At 42.1% G+C, this 18,386-nt stretch overlaps 1 protein-coding gene across 2 annotated transcripts in view; it reads right to left on the bottom strand.

The window, feature by feature from the left end:
- The window catches only part of PAX7 (paired box 7), a 123,337-nt gene that overhangs the window by 30,152 nt on the left and 74,799 nt on the right, over positions 1–18,386 (bottom strand). For both annotated transcript variants that reach the window (XM_069949027.1, XM_069949028.1), the window contains exons 6-7: positions 17,227–17,392; positions 16,625–16,821 (exon numbers count right to left, since the gene is read on the bottom strand). In XM_069949027.1, the coding sequence (XP_069805128.1) occupies positions 16,625–16,821; positions 17,227–17,392 (363 nt within the window). The remainder of the gene's footprint in view (positions 1–16,624; positions 16,822–17,226; positions 17,393–18,386) is intronic.

Raw genomic sequence — 18,386 nt, 5'->3', positions numbered from 1 at the left:
ACCTGACTCTTGTGTAATAGCGCATTACTCTGTATTTTGTTCCTGGGAATTGGTGGAAATCTGGGATGACTTGGTCCCTGTCGGCCGCCTCTGTCACACACGGGGCTGGGATAGCTGGCAGCTAGCAGGGAATTTATCACCAGCTCACACCTGTCACGTCGGCATCTGGAACTAAGTGAAAACACTTGCTCCCAAATGACCCTTCACCTCTCAGAGGTTGTCAGGCCCATGGTGACTATGTGTAGGAAGTCAGAGATTACTTGTGTATGTTTTTCACATCAGCTGCAGAAGAGACAAACAGGTAATAGGGATCTGCAGAAGGTAGAGGGATAGGGCTCGGTTCACACTACCTCTTTGCATCGGGTCTTGTTTTTATTTTTCTTTCTGCAGGAAGCAGACAGAAGCGTTCTTAGTATTACAGTCTGACGTTTGCTTGTTTGTGTTTTTTAGGATCTGTTTTCCTCAATCTCCTTGTTCTTTAGTATCAGAACTTTAAGGAGTAAGAAAACTGAGACTGTTCCTGTGCACCTGTCCGGTTACAGATGGATTCGGACAGACGCCGCTGCGTGCCATACAGTAGGATTTGTTTCTTACATTGTAAAGTAAAACATATTGTGCAAAAAAACAAACATAAAACATATTGAAAAGGAAACGTTGGCCCTAAGGCCGCGTCCATTTTTGTATTTGGTATTTCCGATGCTTTGCTCTGTCATAGTAGTGGAACAATGAATACGACAGCGTGCCAGATCCGCTATATGTCAGAAACACGCACTGCCCGAACAACCCCACAGGTTATAAGAGGGTCGGTCGGATTTACGCCATGGTATCCTGCATCTTATTGGACTAAGTTACACCGTGGAACCTCTGATGCAGATGTGAGCAGATGTGCACAGTATAGGGGCACATCTGCTAGTATACAGGTAATATACAATGATGCACAGTATAGGGTCACATCTGCTAGTATACAGGTAATATACAATGATGTACAGTAAAGGGGCACATCTGCTAGTATACAGGTAATATACAATGATGTACAGTATAGGGGCACATCTGCTAGTATACAGGTAATATACAATGATGCACAGTATAGGGGCACATCTGCTAGTATACAGGTAATATACAATGATGCACAGTATAGGGGCACATCTGCTAGTATACAGGTAATATACAATGGTGCACAGTATAGGGTCACATCTAGTATACAGGTAATATACAATGATGTACAGTATAAGGCCACATCTGCTAGTATACAGGTAATATACAATGATGTGCAGTATAGGGGCACATCTGCTAGTATACAGGTAATATACAATGATGCACAGTATAGGGGCACATCTGCTAGTATATAGGTAATATACAATGGTGCACAGTATAGGGTCACATCTAGTATACAGGTAATATACAATGATGCACAGTATAGGGCGACATCTGCTAGTATACAGGTAATATACAATGATGCACAGTATAGGGCCACATCTGCTAGTATACAGGTAATATACAATGATGTACAGTATAGGGTTACATCTGCTAGTATACAGGTAATATACAATGATGCACAGTATAGGGCGACATCTGCTAGTATACAGGTAATATACAATGATGCACAGTATAGGGGCACATCTGCTAGTATACAGGTAATATACAATGATGCACAGTATAAGGGCACATCTGCTGGTATACAGGTAATATACAATGATGTACAGTATAGGGTCACATCTGCTAGTATACAGGTAATATACAATGATGTACAGTATAGGGGCACATCTGCTAGTATACAGGTAATATACAATGGTGTACAGTATAGGGTCACATCTGCTAGTATACAGGTAATATACAATGATGTACAGTATAGGGCGACATCTGCTAGTATACAGGTAATATACAATGATGTACAGTATAGGGCGACATCTGCTAGTATACAGGTAATATACAATGGTGTACAGTATAGGGTCACATCTGCTAGTATACAGGTAATATACAATGATATACAGTATAAGGGCACATCTGCTAGTATACAGGTAATATACAATGATGCACAGTATAGGGTCACATCTGCTAGTATACAGGTAATATACAATGATGTACAGTATAGGGGCACATCTGCTAGTATACAGGTAATATACAATGATGTACAGTATAGGGCCACATCTGCTAGTATACAGGTAATATACAATGGTGTACAGTATAGGGTCACATCTGCTAGTATACAGGTAATATACAATGATGCACAGTATAGGGTCACATCTGCTAGTATACAGTAAAGGGGCACATCTGCTAGTATACAGGTAATATACAATGATGCACAGTATAGGGTCACATCTGCTAGTATACAGGTAATATACAATGATGCACAGTATAGGGTCACATCTGCTAGTATACAGTAAAGGGGCACATCTGCTAGTATACAGGTAATATACAATGGTGCACAGTATAGGGGCACATCTGCTAGTATACAGGTAATATACAATGATGCACAGTATAGGGTCACATCTGCTAGTATACAGGTAATATACAATGATGTACAGTATAGGGTCACATCTGCTAGTATACAGGTAATATACAATGATGCACAGTAAAGGGGCACATCTGCTAGTATACAGGTAATATACAATGGTGCACAGTATAGGGGCACATCTGCTAGTATACAGGTAATATACAATGATGTACAGTATAGGGTCACATCTGCTAGTATACAGGTAATATACAATGGTGCACAGTATAGGGGCACATCTGCTAGTATACAGGTAATATACAATAATGTACAGTATAGGGTCACATCTGCTAGTATACAGGTTATATACAATGATGTACAGTATAGGGGCACATCTGCTAGTATACAGTTAATATACAATGATGTACAGTATAGGGGCACATCTGCTAGTATACAGGTAATATACAATGATGTACAGTATAGGGGCACATCTGCTAGTATACAGGTAATATACAATGATGCACAGTATAGGGTCACATCTGCTAGTATACAGGTAATATACAATGATGTACAGTATAGGGCGACATCTGCTAGTATACAGGTAATATACAATGATGCACATTATAGGGGCACATCTGCTAGTATACAGGTAATATACAATGGTGTACAGTATAGGGTCACATCTGCTAGTATACAGGTAATATACAATGATGCACAGTATAAGGGCACATCTGCTAGTATACAGGTAATATACAATGATGCACAGTATAGGGGCACATCTGCTAGTATACAGGTAATATACAATGATGCACAGTATAGGGCGACATCTGCTAGTATACAGGTAATATACAATGATGCACAGTATAGGGCGACATCTGCTAGTATACAGGTAATATACAATGATGTACAGTATAGGGCCACATCTGCTAGTATACAGGTAATATACAATGATGTACAGTATAGGGTCACATCTGCTAGTATACAGGTAATATACAATGATGTACAGTATAGGGTCACATCTGCTAGTATACAGGTAATATACAATGATGTACAGTATAGGGTCACATCTGCTAGTATACAGGTAATATACAATGATGTACAGTATAGGGCGACATCTGCTAGTATACAGGTAATATACAATGATGTACAGTATAGGGTCACAATTGCTAGTATACAGGTAATATACAATGATGCACAGTATAGGGCGACATCTGCTAGTATACAGGTAATATACAATGATGTACAGTATAGGGTCACATCTGCTAGTATACAGGTAATATACAATGATGTACAGTATAGGGCCACATCTGCTAGTATACAGGTGAGAGATAATGATGCTGTGACACATCTGGATAATGTAGTTCTTCCTCAGAGTGGATGAATATGTCCCCATTCTGCTGTACACCAGTCATTCCTGCCTCTATTTACCTTCCGCCCAGCTGGGCTTTGCAGTGTTCTTCCATACACACATACTCCAAGACACTAACACATATAGATAAAAATACACATTCACCTGAACACATCTACACAAAGTGCAGCTAGAACTAAGTGTGAAACTGACCCAGATTTGCTGCGGTCATGTGTACAAATGGTTTATGCATACAAAATAGCCTGGTTTCATCAGTATGCCAGTACAAACTGGTGCTGTGATCATGTATTTTACCTGTATACAACCAGCGCAGCATTCCATGACATCCATACATCCATCCTATCCATACATTATACTCGCACTATGGGAACCGTTACCCACCTTTATGGTGCGTTCACACCTACAGGATCTGCAGCTGATTTTCTGCAGCAGATTTCATTTAAATAACTGAACACAGCATCAAATCTGCAGCAGATCCTGTAGGTGTGAACGCACCCTTACTAAGCATTCTCACACTAACTGTGCTGACATGTCGCATATTATGGCCAGCACCAAATTTGTGTAAATATCTGAACCATATCTCATCACATAAAATGGGTGTAGTGTTCTACGTTCTATGTTCCTGGCTTGGTATTCAGGAATTGTGTTGTGCCGCCATTCATGCACAGTATTTTTGCACTGTTTTTGAGGCGTAAAATCGTGTATTTAGAAATGGGCAAATATTGTCAGTTTTTTTATACTATTCTACCAAACTGAATAGTAAATTGGGAATTTTATGGCTGTAATTCTGTTGCTAAAAATGATGAGTATAAGTGTAGCAGACTGTCAGGTGCCATATACAATCTACATATAGTTAGGATTTCCCTTGTAGTGATATAATTCTGTGTATCTTCCTTATCCCCATGTGTGTGCATCAGGACCCTTAGGGGTTGTCCTCATATGCTCCTAGTTACATGTGTCATATTCGCCCAGCAGTCAGCCATGTTGGACCGCGGGTCCTTAAATGTCTGTATTTCTGCTACTTCTGAGCCATGAGGCTAGTGAAAAGGCGGCCACAGGGAGCTTAGAGATACAGCTTCCGTGTATCATTCCCATACAACATGTCTTGGCTGCTGCCTCGCGTTTAAAGAGACTCTCCTTCATATAGAAACGGAGAGGAGGTATTAAATAAAAAAAAATCCCAGGAAGAAAGAGGCTCCCTTATCTCTGGGAGACAGTTGTCAGGAATCACTTTGGCTGAATCGTTTTGTCTCCATGCTGCTTTGCTGTCAAGCCGGCCTCAGGACATGGATCAAAGGAGAGAGACGAGCTCTGCTGACGCTACTGATCCCCTCAGTTCAGAAGAAGCAAGCGACAGAGAGGCTGTGCTCCACATCAAATGCTAGAGAGAGAAAGTGATAGGGATGGAGGGAGGGAACAGGGCGATGCGCAGGGGAGCAGATAACGGGAGCGCTGAGTGGGAATCAGGAGGCCCAACCACCGCTCACACTCACAAACTTTTTATTGGACCCACTAACCCATTTTTCATTGACACATTGCTCTCATTTACTACTACTTAGGATGTTGAAGGGTTAAAACAATAAAGTAAACAGTAAAGTAGAGATTTACAACAATGTGGTTATAAAGAGAAATTCCCCATAAAATCGCAGTGCGGTGTGTATGGCACAGCGGACATGTTTACAGCTTAGAATGTTATGTTACACTGGTCATACCTATTAGATAGGTGTCCGAAGAACCCACGGACCACCTGGTGGATATTGCCCCTGACTGTCTCCCCACACAGCAGATATTGGGGGGCAGAACAGAAATATTTTACTTTTTGATTTTTCGCTGATAAATGGGTCTGAAGGAGGACTGAGGAGTACAGAGGGGGACACAAGGTCTGAAGAGGACTGTAGGAGGACTGAGGAGTACGGAGGGAGACACAAGGTCTGAAGAGGACTGTAGGAGGACTGAGGAGTACGGAGAGGGACACAAGGTCTGAAGAGGTCTGTAAGAGGACTGAGGAGTACAGAGGGGGACACAAGGTCTGAAGAGGACTGTAGGAGGACTGAGGAGTACGGAGGGAGACACAAGGTCTGAAGAGGACTGTAGGAGGACTGAGGAGTACGGAGAGGGACACAAGGTCTGAAGAGGACTGTAGGAGGACTGAGGAGTACGGAGAGGGACACAAGGTCTGAAGAGGTCTGTAAGAGGACTGAGGAGTACGGAGAGGGACACAAGGTCTGAAGAGGACTGAGGAGTACGGAGAGGGACACAAGGTCTGAGGAGGACTGAGGAGTACGGAGAGGGACACAAGGTCTGAAGAGGTCTGTAAGAGAACTGAGGAAAACGGAGAGGGACACAAGGTCTGAAGAGGACTGAGGAGTACGGAGGGAGACACAAGGTCTGAAGAGGACTGTAGGAGGATTGAGGAGTACGGAGAGGGACACAAGGTCTGAAGAGGTCTGTAAGAGGACTGAGGAGTACGGAGAGGGACACAAGGTCTGAAGAGGACTGTAGGAGGACTGAGGAGTACGGAGGGGTACACAAGGTCTGAAGAGGTCTGTAAGAGGACTGAGGAGTACGGAGAGGGACACAAGGTCTGAAGAGGTCTGTCGGAGAACTGAGGAGTACGGAGAGGGACACAAGGTCTGAAGAGGACCGTAGGAGGACTGAGGAGTACGGAGAGAGACACAAGGTCTGAAGAGGACTGTAAGAGGACTGAGGAGTACGGAGAGGGACACAAGGTCTGAAGAGGACTGTAGGAGGACTGAGGAGTACGGAGGGGTACACAAGGTCTGAAGAGGACTGTAGGAGGACTGAGGAGTACGGAGGGGGACACAAGGTCGGAAGAGGACTGTAGGAGGACTGAGGAGTACGGAGGGGTACACAAGGTCTGAAGAGGTCTGTAAGAGGACTGAGGAGTACGGAGGGGTACACAAGGTCTGAAGAGGTCTGTAAGAGGACTGAGGAGTACGGAGGGGGACACAAGGTCTGAAGAGGTCTGTAGGAGGACTGAGGAGTACGGAGAGGGACACAAGGTCTGTAGGAGAACTGAGGAAAACTGACAGGGACACAAGGTCTGTAGGAGGACTGCGGAATACGGAGAGGGACACAAGGTCTGTAGGAGGACTGCGGAATACGGAGAGGGACACAAGGTCTGTAGGAGAACTGAGGAAAACTGACAGGGACACAAGGTCTGTAGGAGGACTGCGGAATACGGAGAGGGACACAAGGTCTGTAGGAGGACTGAGAAGTACGCTGGGGGACATGAGGTCTGAAAGAAACTGAGGAGTCTGGAGAGATCAGTAGGAGATCTGAGGAGTACTGAAGGGGACATGAGGTCTTAAAGCTGACTGTGGGGTCTGGAAAGATCTGTAGGAAAACTGAGGGGTCTGGAGAAGTCTTAAAGGGGACTGAGGGGTCTAAATGGGAGAAAGAGGAGTTTGGAGGGGAGAGAGGAGTCCGGCAGTGGCTTTCTCCCCAGGCGAGGCCAAGGGTGTATGTGTACGGTGGGATCCAGAGAGCTGGCTGTTGGCTTCCAGCTATCTTATGGGTATGGACGGCTTCAACAGCATTTTAATAATTTAGGGCAACTTTATCCTTTTAAGCAATAATTGTACAATTGGGCTCAAAGGGGTTTAGAAAGCTGAGATCGGTGATGCTGTTTGATTGCTGGATTGCTGGTTCAGCTTTAGGGGACAAAGAGAAAGACACTGCCAAGACACATCCTCAGGTTGGACATAGATGGAGTTGGACATAGTATAGTGTTCTTTTATCAACATGATATTTTATGGCCGTGAAATTTCTCTGGCCTGTTTGTGGCCACCAGAGGTGGAAGTGCCTGCAGTGGATGCTGCACCAACAGGGTGGTCCCGCAGGCTACACTGTCTATATAATTCCTGCAGGGCTAAAGTGTTTACACAAGTAGAAGTTACTGTAATCGTATAACTCGCCCCTTCTGCCTGTTATCGGCTTCCTACCTACCTCTGGCATCTGAAAATAGGCCAGAGGGGCCGCAAACTTTCTTCCAGATACAGCACCGCTCTTGTCTCCAGTTTGGGTGTTCTATTGAAGTGAGTGGAGCTTAATTGCAAACTGCACCTGAGCTGGAGACAAGAGCGGTGCTGTCTCTGGAAGAAAGCGGCCATGTTTTTCTAACGCTGGATAACCCCTTTAACTGAGGCGGGATCACTCTGTAAAAAGGTGCTGTTTTTGGTGATGATTGTCCCAAATGGAGTGATCGTGGAAACTGTATGGAGTGATGCTCTTATGTTATGTCAGCGAGGTCTGTGTCTGTGTGCGCCCGCAGCCATCTTGTGTCTCATATACTGAACCTTTAGTATATGTGGTACCTGTGTACTATTGTCCTATCGGTGGTACCTGTGTACTATTGTCCTATATGTGGTACCTGTGTACTATTGTCCTATATGTGATACCTGTGTACTATTGTCCTTGTTATATGTGGTACCTGTGTACTATTGTCCTATATGTGGTACCTGTATACTATTGCCCTTGTTATATGTGGTACCTGTATACTATTGCCCTTGTTATATGTGGTACCTGTATACTATTGTCCTTGCTATATGTGGTACCTGTATACTATTGTCCTATATGTGGTACCTGTGTACTATTGTCCTATATGTGGTACCTGTATACTATTGCCCTTGTTATATGTGGTACCTGTATACTATTGCCCTTGTTATATGTGGTACCTGTATACTATTGTCCTTGTTATATGTGGTACCTGTATACTATTGCCCTTGTTATATGTGGTACCTGTATACTATTGCCCTTGTTATATGTGGTACCTGTATACTATTGTCCTTGCTATATGTGGTACCTGTATACTATTGTCCTATATGTGATACCTGTGTACTATTGTCCTTGTTATATGTGGTACCTGTGTACTATTGTCCTATATGTGGTACCTGTATACTATTGCCCTTGTTATATGTGGTACCTGTATACTATTGTCCTTGCTATATGTGGTACCTGTATACTATTGTCCTATATGTGGTACCTGTATACTATTGTCCTTGCTATATGTGGTACCTGTATACTATTGTCCTATATGTGGTACCTGTGTACTATTGTCCTTGTTATATGTGGTACCTGTATACTATTGTCCTATATGTGGTACCTGTGTACTATTGTCCTATATGTGGTACCTGTGTACTATTGTCCTATATGTGGTACCTGTGTACTATTGTCCTATATGTGGTACCTGTATACTATTGTCCTATATGTGGTACCTGTATACTATTGTCCTATATGTGGTACCTGTGTACTATTGTCCTATATGTGGTACCTGTATACTATTGTCCTATATGTGGTACCTGTGTACTATTGTCCTATATGTGGTACCTGTGTACTATTGTCCTATATGTGGTACCTGTGTACTATTGTCCTTGTTATATGTGGAACCTGTGTACTATTGTCCTATATGTGGTACCTGTATACTATTGCCCTTGTTATATGTGGTACCTGTATACTATTGTCCTTGTTATATGTGGTACCTGTATACTATTGTCCTATATGTGGTACCTGTATACTATTGCCCTTGTTATATGTGGTACCTGTATACTATTGTCCTTGTTATATGTGGTACCTGTATACTATTGTCCTATATGTGGTACCTGTATACTATTGCCCTTGTTATATGTGGTACCTGTATACTATTGTCCTTGCTATATGTGGTACCTGTATACTATTGCCCTTGTTATATGTGGTACCTGTATACTATTGTCCTTGTTATATGTGGTACCTGTATACTATTGTCCTATATGTGGTACCTGTATACTATTGTCCTTGTTATATGTGGTACCTGTGTACTATTGTCCTATATGTGGTACCTGTATACTATTGTCCTATATGTGGTACCTGTTTACTATTGTCCTATATGTGGTACCTGTGTACTATTGTCCTTGTTATATGTGGTACCTGTATACTATTGTCCTATATGTGGTACCTGTGTACTATTGTCCTATATGTGGTACCTGTATACTATTGTCCTATATGTGGTACCTGTGTACTATTGTCCTATATGTGGTACCTGTATACTATTGTCCTATATGTGGTACCTGTGTACTATTGTCCTATATGTGGTACCTGTGTACTATTGTCCTATATGTGGTACCTGTGTACTATTGTCCTATATGTGGTACCTGTATACTATTGTCCTTGTTATATGTGGTACCTGTATACTATTGTCCTATATGTGGTACCTGTATACTATTGTCCTATATGTGGTACCTGTATACTATTGTCCTATATGTGGTACCTGTGTACTATTGTCCTATATGTGGTACCTGTATACTATTGTCCTATATGTGGTACCTGTATACTATTGTCCTATATGTGGTACCTGTGTACTATTGTCCTATATGTGGTACCTGTATACTATTGTCCTTGCTATATGTGGTACCTGTATACTATTGTCCTTGTTATCTGTGGTACCTGTATACTATTGTCCTTGTTATATGTGGTACCTGTGTACTATTGTCCTATATGTGGTACCTGTGTACTATTGTCCTTGTTATATGTGGTACCTGTATACTATTGTCCTTGTTATATGTGGTACCTGTATACTATTGTCCTTGTTATATGTGGTACCTGTATACTATTGTCCTATATGTGGTACCTGTGTACTATTGTCCTATATGTGGTACCTGTGTACTATTGTCCTATATGTGGTACCTGTATACTATTGTCCTTGTTATATGTGGTACCTGTATACTATTGTCCTATATGTGGTACCTGTATACTATTGTCCTTGTTATATGTGGTACCTGTATACTATTGTCCTTGTTATATGTGGTACCTGTATACTATTGTCCTATATGTGGTACCTGTGTACTATTGTCCTATATGTGGTACCTGTATACTATTGTCCTTGTTATATGTGGTACCTGTATACTATTGTCCTTGTTATATGTGGTACCTGTATACTATTGTCCTATATGTGGTACCTGTGTACTATTGTCCTATATGTGGTACCTGTGTACTATTGTCCTATATGTGGTACCTGTGTACTATTGTCCTATATGTGGTACCTGTATACTATTGTCCTTGTTATATGTGGTACCTGTATACTATTGTCCTATATGTGGTACCTGTATACTATTGTCCTATATGTGGTACCTGTATACTATTGTCCTATATGTGGTACCTGTGTACTATTGTCCTATATGTGGTACCTGTATACTATTGTCCTATATGTGGTACCTGTATACTATTGTCCTATATGTGGTACCTGTGTACTATTGTCCTATATGTGGTGCCTGTATACTATTGTCCTTGCTATATGTGGTACCTGTATACTATTGTCCTTGTTATCTGTGGTACCTGTATACTATTGTCCTTGTTATATGTGGTACCTGTGTACTATTGTCCTATATGTGGTACCTGTGTACTATTGTCCTTGTTATATGTGGTACCTGTATACTATTGTCCTTGTTATATGTGGTACCTGTATACTATTGTCCTTGTTATATGTGGTACCTGTATACTATTGTCCTATATGTGGTACCTGTATACTATTGTCCTTGTTATATGTGGTACCTGTATACTATTGTCCTATATGTGGTACCTGTATACTATTGTCCTATATGTGGTACCTGTATACTATTGTCCTATATGTGGTACCTGTGTACTATTGTCCTTGTTATATGTGGTACCTGTATACTATTGTCCTATATGTGGTACCTGTATACTATTGTCCTATATGTGGTACCTGTATACTATTGTCCTTGTTATATGTGGTTCCTGTATACTATTGTCCTTGTTATATGTGGTTCCTGTATACTATTGTCCTTGTTATATGTGGTACCTGTATACTATTGTCCTTGTTATATGTGGTACCTGTATACTATTGTCCTTGTTATATGTGGTACCTGTATACTATTGTCCTATATGTGGTACCTGTATACTATTGTCCTTGTTATATGTGGTACCTGTATACTATTGTCCTATATGTGGTACCTGTATACTATTGTCCTTGTTATATGTGGTACCTGTATACTATTGTCCTATATGTGGTACCTGTGTACTATTGTCCTTGTTATATGTGGTACCTGTATACTATTGTCCTATATGTGGTACCTGTATACTATTGTCCTATATGTGGTACCTGTATACTATTGTCCTATATGTGGTACCTGTGTACTATTGTCCTTGTTATATGTGGTACCTGTATACTATTGTCCTTGTTATATAACGTTCTCCACAGTAATCCACTGATACTTCTCTCTTTTAGGAACTTTGTTCACAGTCTCAGAGAGGCAGAAATGTTGATCTGTTGTTGCCTTGTTTTCTTTCATCGTCTCACTATATATTGTCATCTGTCATCTACTGCGATTGTCCCCGATATGATTCCATCCAATATATGGTGCATGTTTCTGCATATCAGATTGCATCGCTCTGATTTTACATGTGCTTCCCATTTGGCACAAAGCTGCAGAATATATTTAATAATGGTTGTAGTAGTTTTTAGCAGACTGTGGCTTACTGCAGATTGCAGTCTGTCTGGGTTGCAGAGTATGGACTATTGCCAACTGATGCAAGAAAGCCAAAGGGAATGTGTTTCTCCAGGCAGAGCTGCGGTGTTATCACTTCATTCCAGCAACTAAAGGCAATTGCTGTTCATGCAATCCCCTAAGTGGTGCTGTGCAGCCCGCCATTAAAGCCGCATGTTCACGATGCTCTTACGGCAAGTCCAGGTGCGTCCTGCAAGTATTGTAGCCACGGCCGACAGCGCAGTGTATGAGAGCAGCCATGACCTGTGGGAGTCTCCTGTCTGCTCCTGGAGAATATGAGACTGATGGGGATTTACTGATCAGAACATAGTGGACACTTTCTAGAAGGAAACTCAATAAATTCTCTATATTTTTCCATCTCTCGGCAGTGAATGACAAGTGGCCAGAACTCTTCCCTCTCTGGGGACAGCAGGAAATCCCAGCTCCAGCCTCGGAAAATAGCCAGGTTTTCAGTTTTTCTCATGTGTAAAGGAATGTGCAGCTCTTAATACCCTGAGTGACGGCAGCAGGTGGCTTCCCAGTGGCGGCATCCCGCATCCCTCATTGTCATGGAAGTGTGGAGTATTATGCTGGATACATGCCACATCCTGATATAGGAGAAATGGCACAATCATACACACAGCCCACGCTCTGCCCATCACTTTCACCATACTGGACTTCATATTAGCAGAATTGAATAGAATAAGGGAAATCTATAAGTGATATTGAGACTTTGTGGCCCCACAGCTGCAAATCTGCATCATATCAAAGACTAGGATGATATTTAATAAAACACAAATCGTGACTGTCCAGGCTATAATATAGTATTATGGTGAATGTATAGTAGTATGGTGAATGTATAGTATTATGGTGAATGTAAAGAATTAGGCTATGTTTCCACTACATGAAGGACAGGCCGTTCCGTGACCCAGCAGGGGCACAGAACGGCCAGTCTCTGCAAAGATCATCCCGGCCGATACTTAAGTACAGTCCGGATGATCTTTCCAGCCGCAGTGTTCTGATGCGGGCGCATCAGAACTTCACACAGCACACAATGAAGCTTGCGGCCGGAGCCGCTCACTTCATTGTGTGAACTGACAGGTCTTTCTGCGGCCGCAATTCACTGAATTGCGGTTGCAGAAAACTGGCCGGAATGTGAATGTATAGTATTATGGTGAATATTTAGTATTATGGTGAATATATAGTATGGTGAATGTGATAGCAGGCCTGTAATAAAAATACTGGTACCCAGAAGTGGCTGGAGGGGCAGTTCAGATGTATTTACTGCTCCTAACTCTTGAGCACTATTCAAACAGGCTTTTTCTTTGACATATTTTTAGAAGTTTCAAATTATTTTATTTTTTTTGTCTGATATTACATATAGCATTTTCTGGAAGTATACTGTATTTTTTCTAATATTTTCCAGGTGGTTTGATAAGTTGTTTTATATACATATATATATATATATATATATATATATATATATATATATATATATTTCTCTTGAAAAAAAACCTGTGACTAGATGTAAGCTATAAATCAGTGGAGAAATCTAAAATGCACAAAAAATAACTGCACTTTTTGTATTCATAGAATTGTCACCTATAGCATGCTGCGGGTGTGCCATGTTTTGGGGCAACATATAGCATTTTTTTCATAGACCTCCATTGTATTTTTTTTAATGCTGCTTACAAAAAAGCATGTGTGTGTTCTTTGGTTTTGGGGCTTTTTTGTTGTTGTTTTTTTTTCTTTTTTTGGTTGAAAAATTCTTAAATCACATGATTTGTGACCTGGAAATGGCACAGAAAAATAGGGAAAAAAACACACACAAAAAAAGAGAAAACACACAAAAAATGGGTTTTAGAAAAAGAAATTAAATAAATGCACAAAGCAAAGCCTTATGATGTTTACTGACATTGTAAAAATGGCTGGAAGAAAAGCCAGTCCCGTGGACGTATTATACTATAGACTTTCAGTAACATCTATAATGTAGCCTGAAAATAAAAGTGCGACGATGCGTGAAGGCGCTGTATGTGAACTCGCCCTTACTGTGGCATTTTACAAAAAGATGAGCTTAACCCTTGCAGTCCTGCAGGCCGTGCTTTTTTAAGTAAAAACACCCTATACTACAAGTGGACAAGCCAGAGCCTCTTCAATTAGGGAGAGGTATTATTGTGAGGCTTTGACCAATGACAGGCGCTGTCAGTAGCCGTAACGTTCCTCTGTCCTGTCATCTGAGCGCCGCTGTGTTATCCACACAGAGCAGCCGGCAGGGAGCAGGGCTGACTTTCAGAGAGGGAAAATCCTTAATGCTCGCTCCCTCAGCCTCTGTAATGCTAGGATGTCGCCAATCTGCTTTGAGGGATGGAAAGATTAAGAAGAATAAAAAAATTGCAATAAAATATGTGTGAACGAGGGGGTAATTGTGGACAAATGCAGCATTGAAATTCATTTTTCAGCTCTTTTACACACCATTTCAATCTTATTTTCTGCTTGTTAATGAGATCTTGTTGGTCGAGGGTGGGCCGAGCTGCCCAATATCGCTGGGTAATTGCACATAATTTTCTCTTTACCAATGATTTGCATCAGTTTTTTTTTTTCTAATTTTGTAGTATTTAACATCCCTTGCCGTTCCCCTCCCGCGCCCAGCAAGTCTCATTTTAAATGCCTATTATAAGCACAGCGCCTTGGAAAAGAAAAGAAGCAGGGCGCGATAGGGAGAAAGGGGGAGCACATTGGAGAGTAGCACGTGACCGCCGCCGCCGCTGCCATCCAGGTTACAGCACCACGAGGTTAGAGAAATACCCTGTGAAATTTGCCACTTAAAGAATTTGAGAATTGTAATGCTAATGTTCCAGAATTTGTGGACTACACCCTTCTCCTATAGGAAGACAATTACATGATGTTTAACACACGCAGGACAAACATAAAATCTGGTAATGGGTGTTACATGAGCTGTCAGCTAGTGGAAATCATGCCTAATACATTAATGGATTAAGCTCTTTATGTCACCACTCCAGCTCCGTGCCATGACGGAGTGTGAGCGCTGTGGGCTGGGATACTGTCCATCACAAGGGTTTGCAGATTACCACAAAACCCATGTTTCTATAAATCTGAGAGAAGCCACCGCGCCGATCTGTTTGCTGAAAATTTTGTAAATTATTATTTTTTTTTGCAAAGGAATTTATTTGTGGACTTAAAGTTTCCAGAAGCTGCTTTATGCGTGTAGGCCGCCGTCTGTAGCCGGCAATCTCAGTATGACACAATTGTACAATGGATGTCGCAGTCCTAGCTTTAACCCCGCTTTTCTCCTGTGTGGCCGACACTCCACACAGACATGGCAATTAACTACACCAGATTAAATGCATGTCATTCTACATCAAGATAATGCGATATTGGATAGCTGGAATATTTTCTAAGAAAAAGAAGTAATTTTCAGTTGTGTAATGAGTTTATAAGCGTGGCCTTTTCTCCTGTAGTTCGTGACATATCACAGGGCCTCTAGAGAGCTCAGCATCGACTACAGCCAATAGTCCCCAATATGTTTCTTATGCCCCACCGTGCCCAGCGCCTTCCTCTCCTGGAGCGTCCAGTATTATACCTAGTGCTCCTTACTAAGATTTTCTAGTCCTCGCAGTCTCCAACATATTTAAGGCTCCCTGTAGTGCCCAATATTCCCGCTCTCGGCAGTCCCCAGCATATCCAGTGATATGTACAAGGCTCAATATCTTTTCCTTCCTGCATTCTAGAAGTTGCCCAGGGCTCCCCACAGTGCTCAATATTTTCCTATTATTTAGGATCATACACAAGATATTCCAAACTTAGAACGACATTGTGCTGCAACCAACACAAGAACATGATTGTATCATCGCCCACATAGCTCCATAGATCTCTCAGTATACACAGCACCATGGACTATACACTGTTTCTATCATCACATGTAGCATATAAGCTGCAGATTTCACAAAGGGACCAACCACAGCAAAATCTACACCCCATGCTGAGGATTTCATGGTGTCCAGTCATTAAAAGAAGGATAATGTAAATAATAAAATGTGATGAATACTAGCATGAAATCTGCAATTTACAAGCCCTTATACAAGGTGCAGATCAGTACTGCTACTCCCTCATTGTACTCAGCACTGTACGACCTGAGCAAAAGTATCTAAAGAACTACAAGTGAAAGCAAGAATCCTACTTACTATTATATTATTCACTAATGACTTCATATAATGAATATTCAAGTCAACAAGAACGTCCTTTATGTTGTTCAAAAAATGCAAAAGCCATAGACGTCATATGACACAGGAGCCTATTGCAGCTTACCTGTGGGGAGAGACCATTTCCGACCGGGTTCATATGGTTGGAGGGTCCTCCAGGGTTGATGAAGCTGTCAGAGTAGGTAGAGAAGCTGTGTCGCGCCCCATAGGCTGCTCCAGTGTCTGCGGTCGCAGCTGATAAACCTCCTTGATGCATGGATGAAGGGGGGAGAGGCTGAGGTCTGTGGACTGTGCTGCCACCATCTATGGGTACAGAAACATGAATGCTATGTTATAATGTGAATATAGTGATGCCAGGGGCTGATCTGCCATGCCATTGGGTACATTTATCTATACTTGTGTTCCCCAAACTCCATCAAGCCTCGACGGCGAAAGCCGGAGAGACAGAGGCTGAAGACCACTGATCTATACAGATGTAGGATGTGTGGCAAGAGATACATGAGGGGGACAATATGAAAATAACACCTAACTGGTCTGTCTGATCTAGAATCTACTCTTAGGTTGCGTTCACACGTACGGGATCCACAGCAGATTTGATATCAGTGTAACTAAGTAACTGAACACAGCATCAAATCTGCTGCGGATCCTGTACGTGTGAACGCACCCTTAGAAGGGGTACATGCGCCAAAGCAAGAAAATGAGCCTGACCTTGAGAGAGGCTGGCCGTAGAGTAAGACGTCTCAGAGAGCTGGTATGGAGGCAATGCTGGCATTCCTGTCGGTGGAAACCCGCCAGGCAGTAGGTGGTTAAATGCTGCCAGTTGGTTGGCTCCTGCCTGTTTGCGCCATCTAGCTCTTCGGTTACTAAACCAGACCTGTATAGGGCAGAGATAACACTGTAAATGACTGACAACCAGAAAGTTAATGATAGTCATGATGAAAGAGTGTAAAACAGCATATGCATTATGGTGATGTCATTATTTACTTTCAATGAAGTCCTGCTTCAGTGTATCTAGACTTGCACATTTCTTTTTTGTTCTTGTCATGGTGAAAGATATAAAGAAACTTTCCATAGGTCTGTATTAAAAACTTTGCTTAGTTTCTCCTCTACAGCCCCCTTTCTTCACATATTGTACAGGTTTCTTTGTCCTGTTGACAGGGATCTCCCATCTGCTCAGTCTACAGCTCCTTTCTCTCATTTATTGAACTATCTTCTAAGCTAATTTTATGACCTATGATCTGATCCCAAATCAGCTTATATTTTGTTGAGGAGCAGAGGCATAGAAGCAGGAGAAGGAGATGTCGGGAAGCTTCTCTTATGGGAGACAGATACCTGCACTATATGTGAGAGCACAAAGGCTGTAGAAGAGAAACACAGCAAAGTGTTTAATAAAGATGTATGGAGACATGGTTTTTTGCACCATAAAAGGCACAAGGCAAGTATAAAAAACCAAATGTATTCAAAGTCCCTAGCCTGTACATTCTTCTGTAGTCCTATTGTAAGGCCAGAACAGGTTACAGTGGTGGCGACCTGTGAATGACTATGAGTTTCAGTTATCATTGTGTGACCACCAGGGCAAGTTGTACTTTTCCTGCTCTGTTGCACTTTGGGACATTGCAGTGGGGTGGTCGACCGAACCTGATGGGAACGCTCTTCAGCTGCCAGGATGTTAGCGTGAGGAATGGGACAGGAATGTGCCAAACAGCTGCTGCAGAAACACTGGCAGGTTTACTGTACAAGCTGCCAGAGGCCGGGGGTAATCTGTTCATGTGGAATAGAAATATCCAAGGCAGTCTTCCCAGAATCCCAGCTGAGCGGCTGATTTCACTTCACAGACCCCTCCGTTTGACCTCTGCACTCTGGTGGTC

The sequence above is a fragment of the Dendropsophus ebraccatus genome, chromosome 12, assembly GCF_027789765.1.
Source record: "Dendropsophus ebraccatus isolate aDenEbr1 chromosome 12, aDenEbr1.pat, whole genome shotgun sequence".
Lineage (NCBI taxonomy): Eukaryota > Metazoa > Chordata > Amphibia > Anura > Hylidae > Dendropsophus > Dendropsophus ebraccatus.
This window is presented reverse-complemented; position numbering and strand designations above follow the sequence as displayed.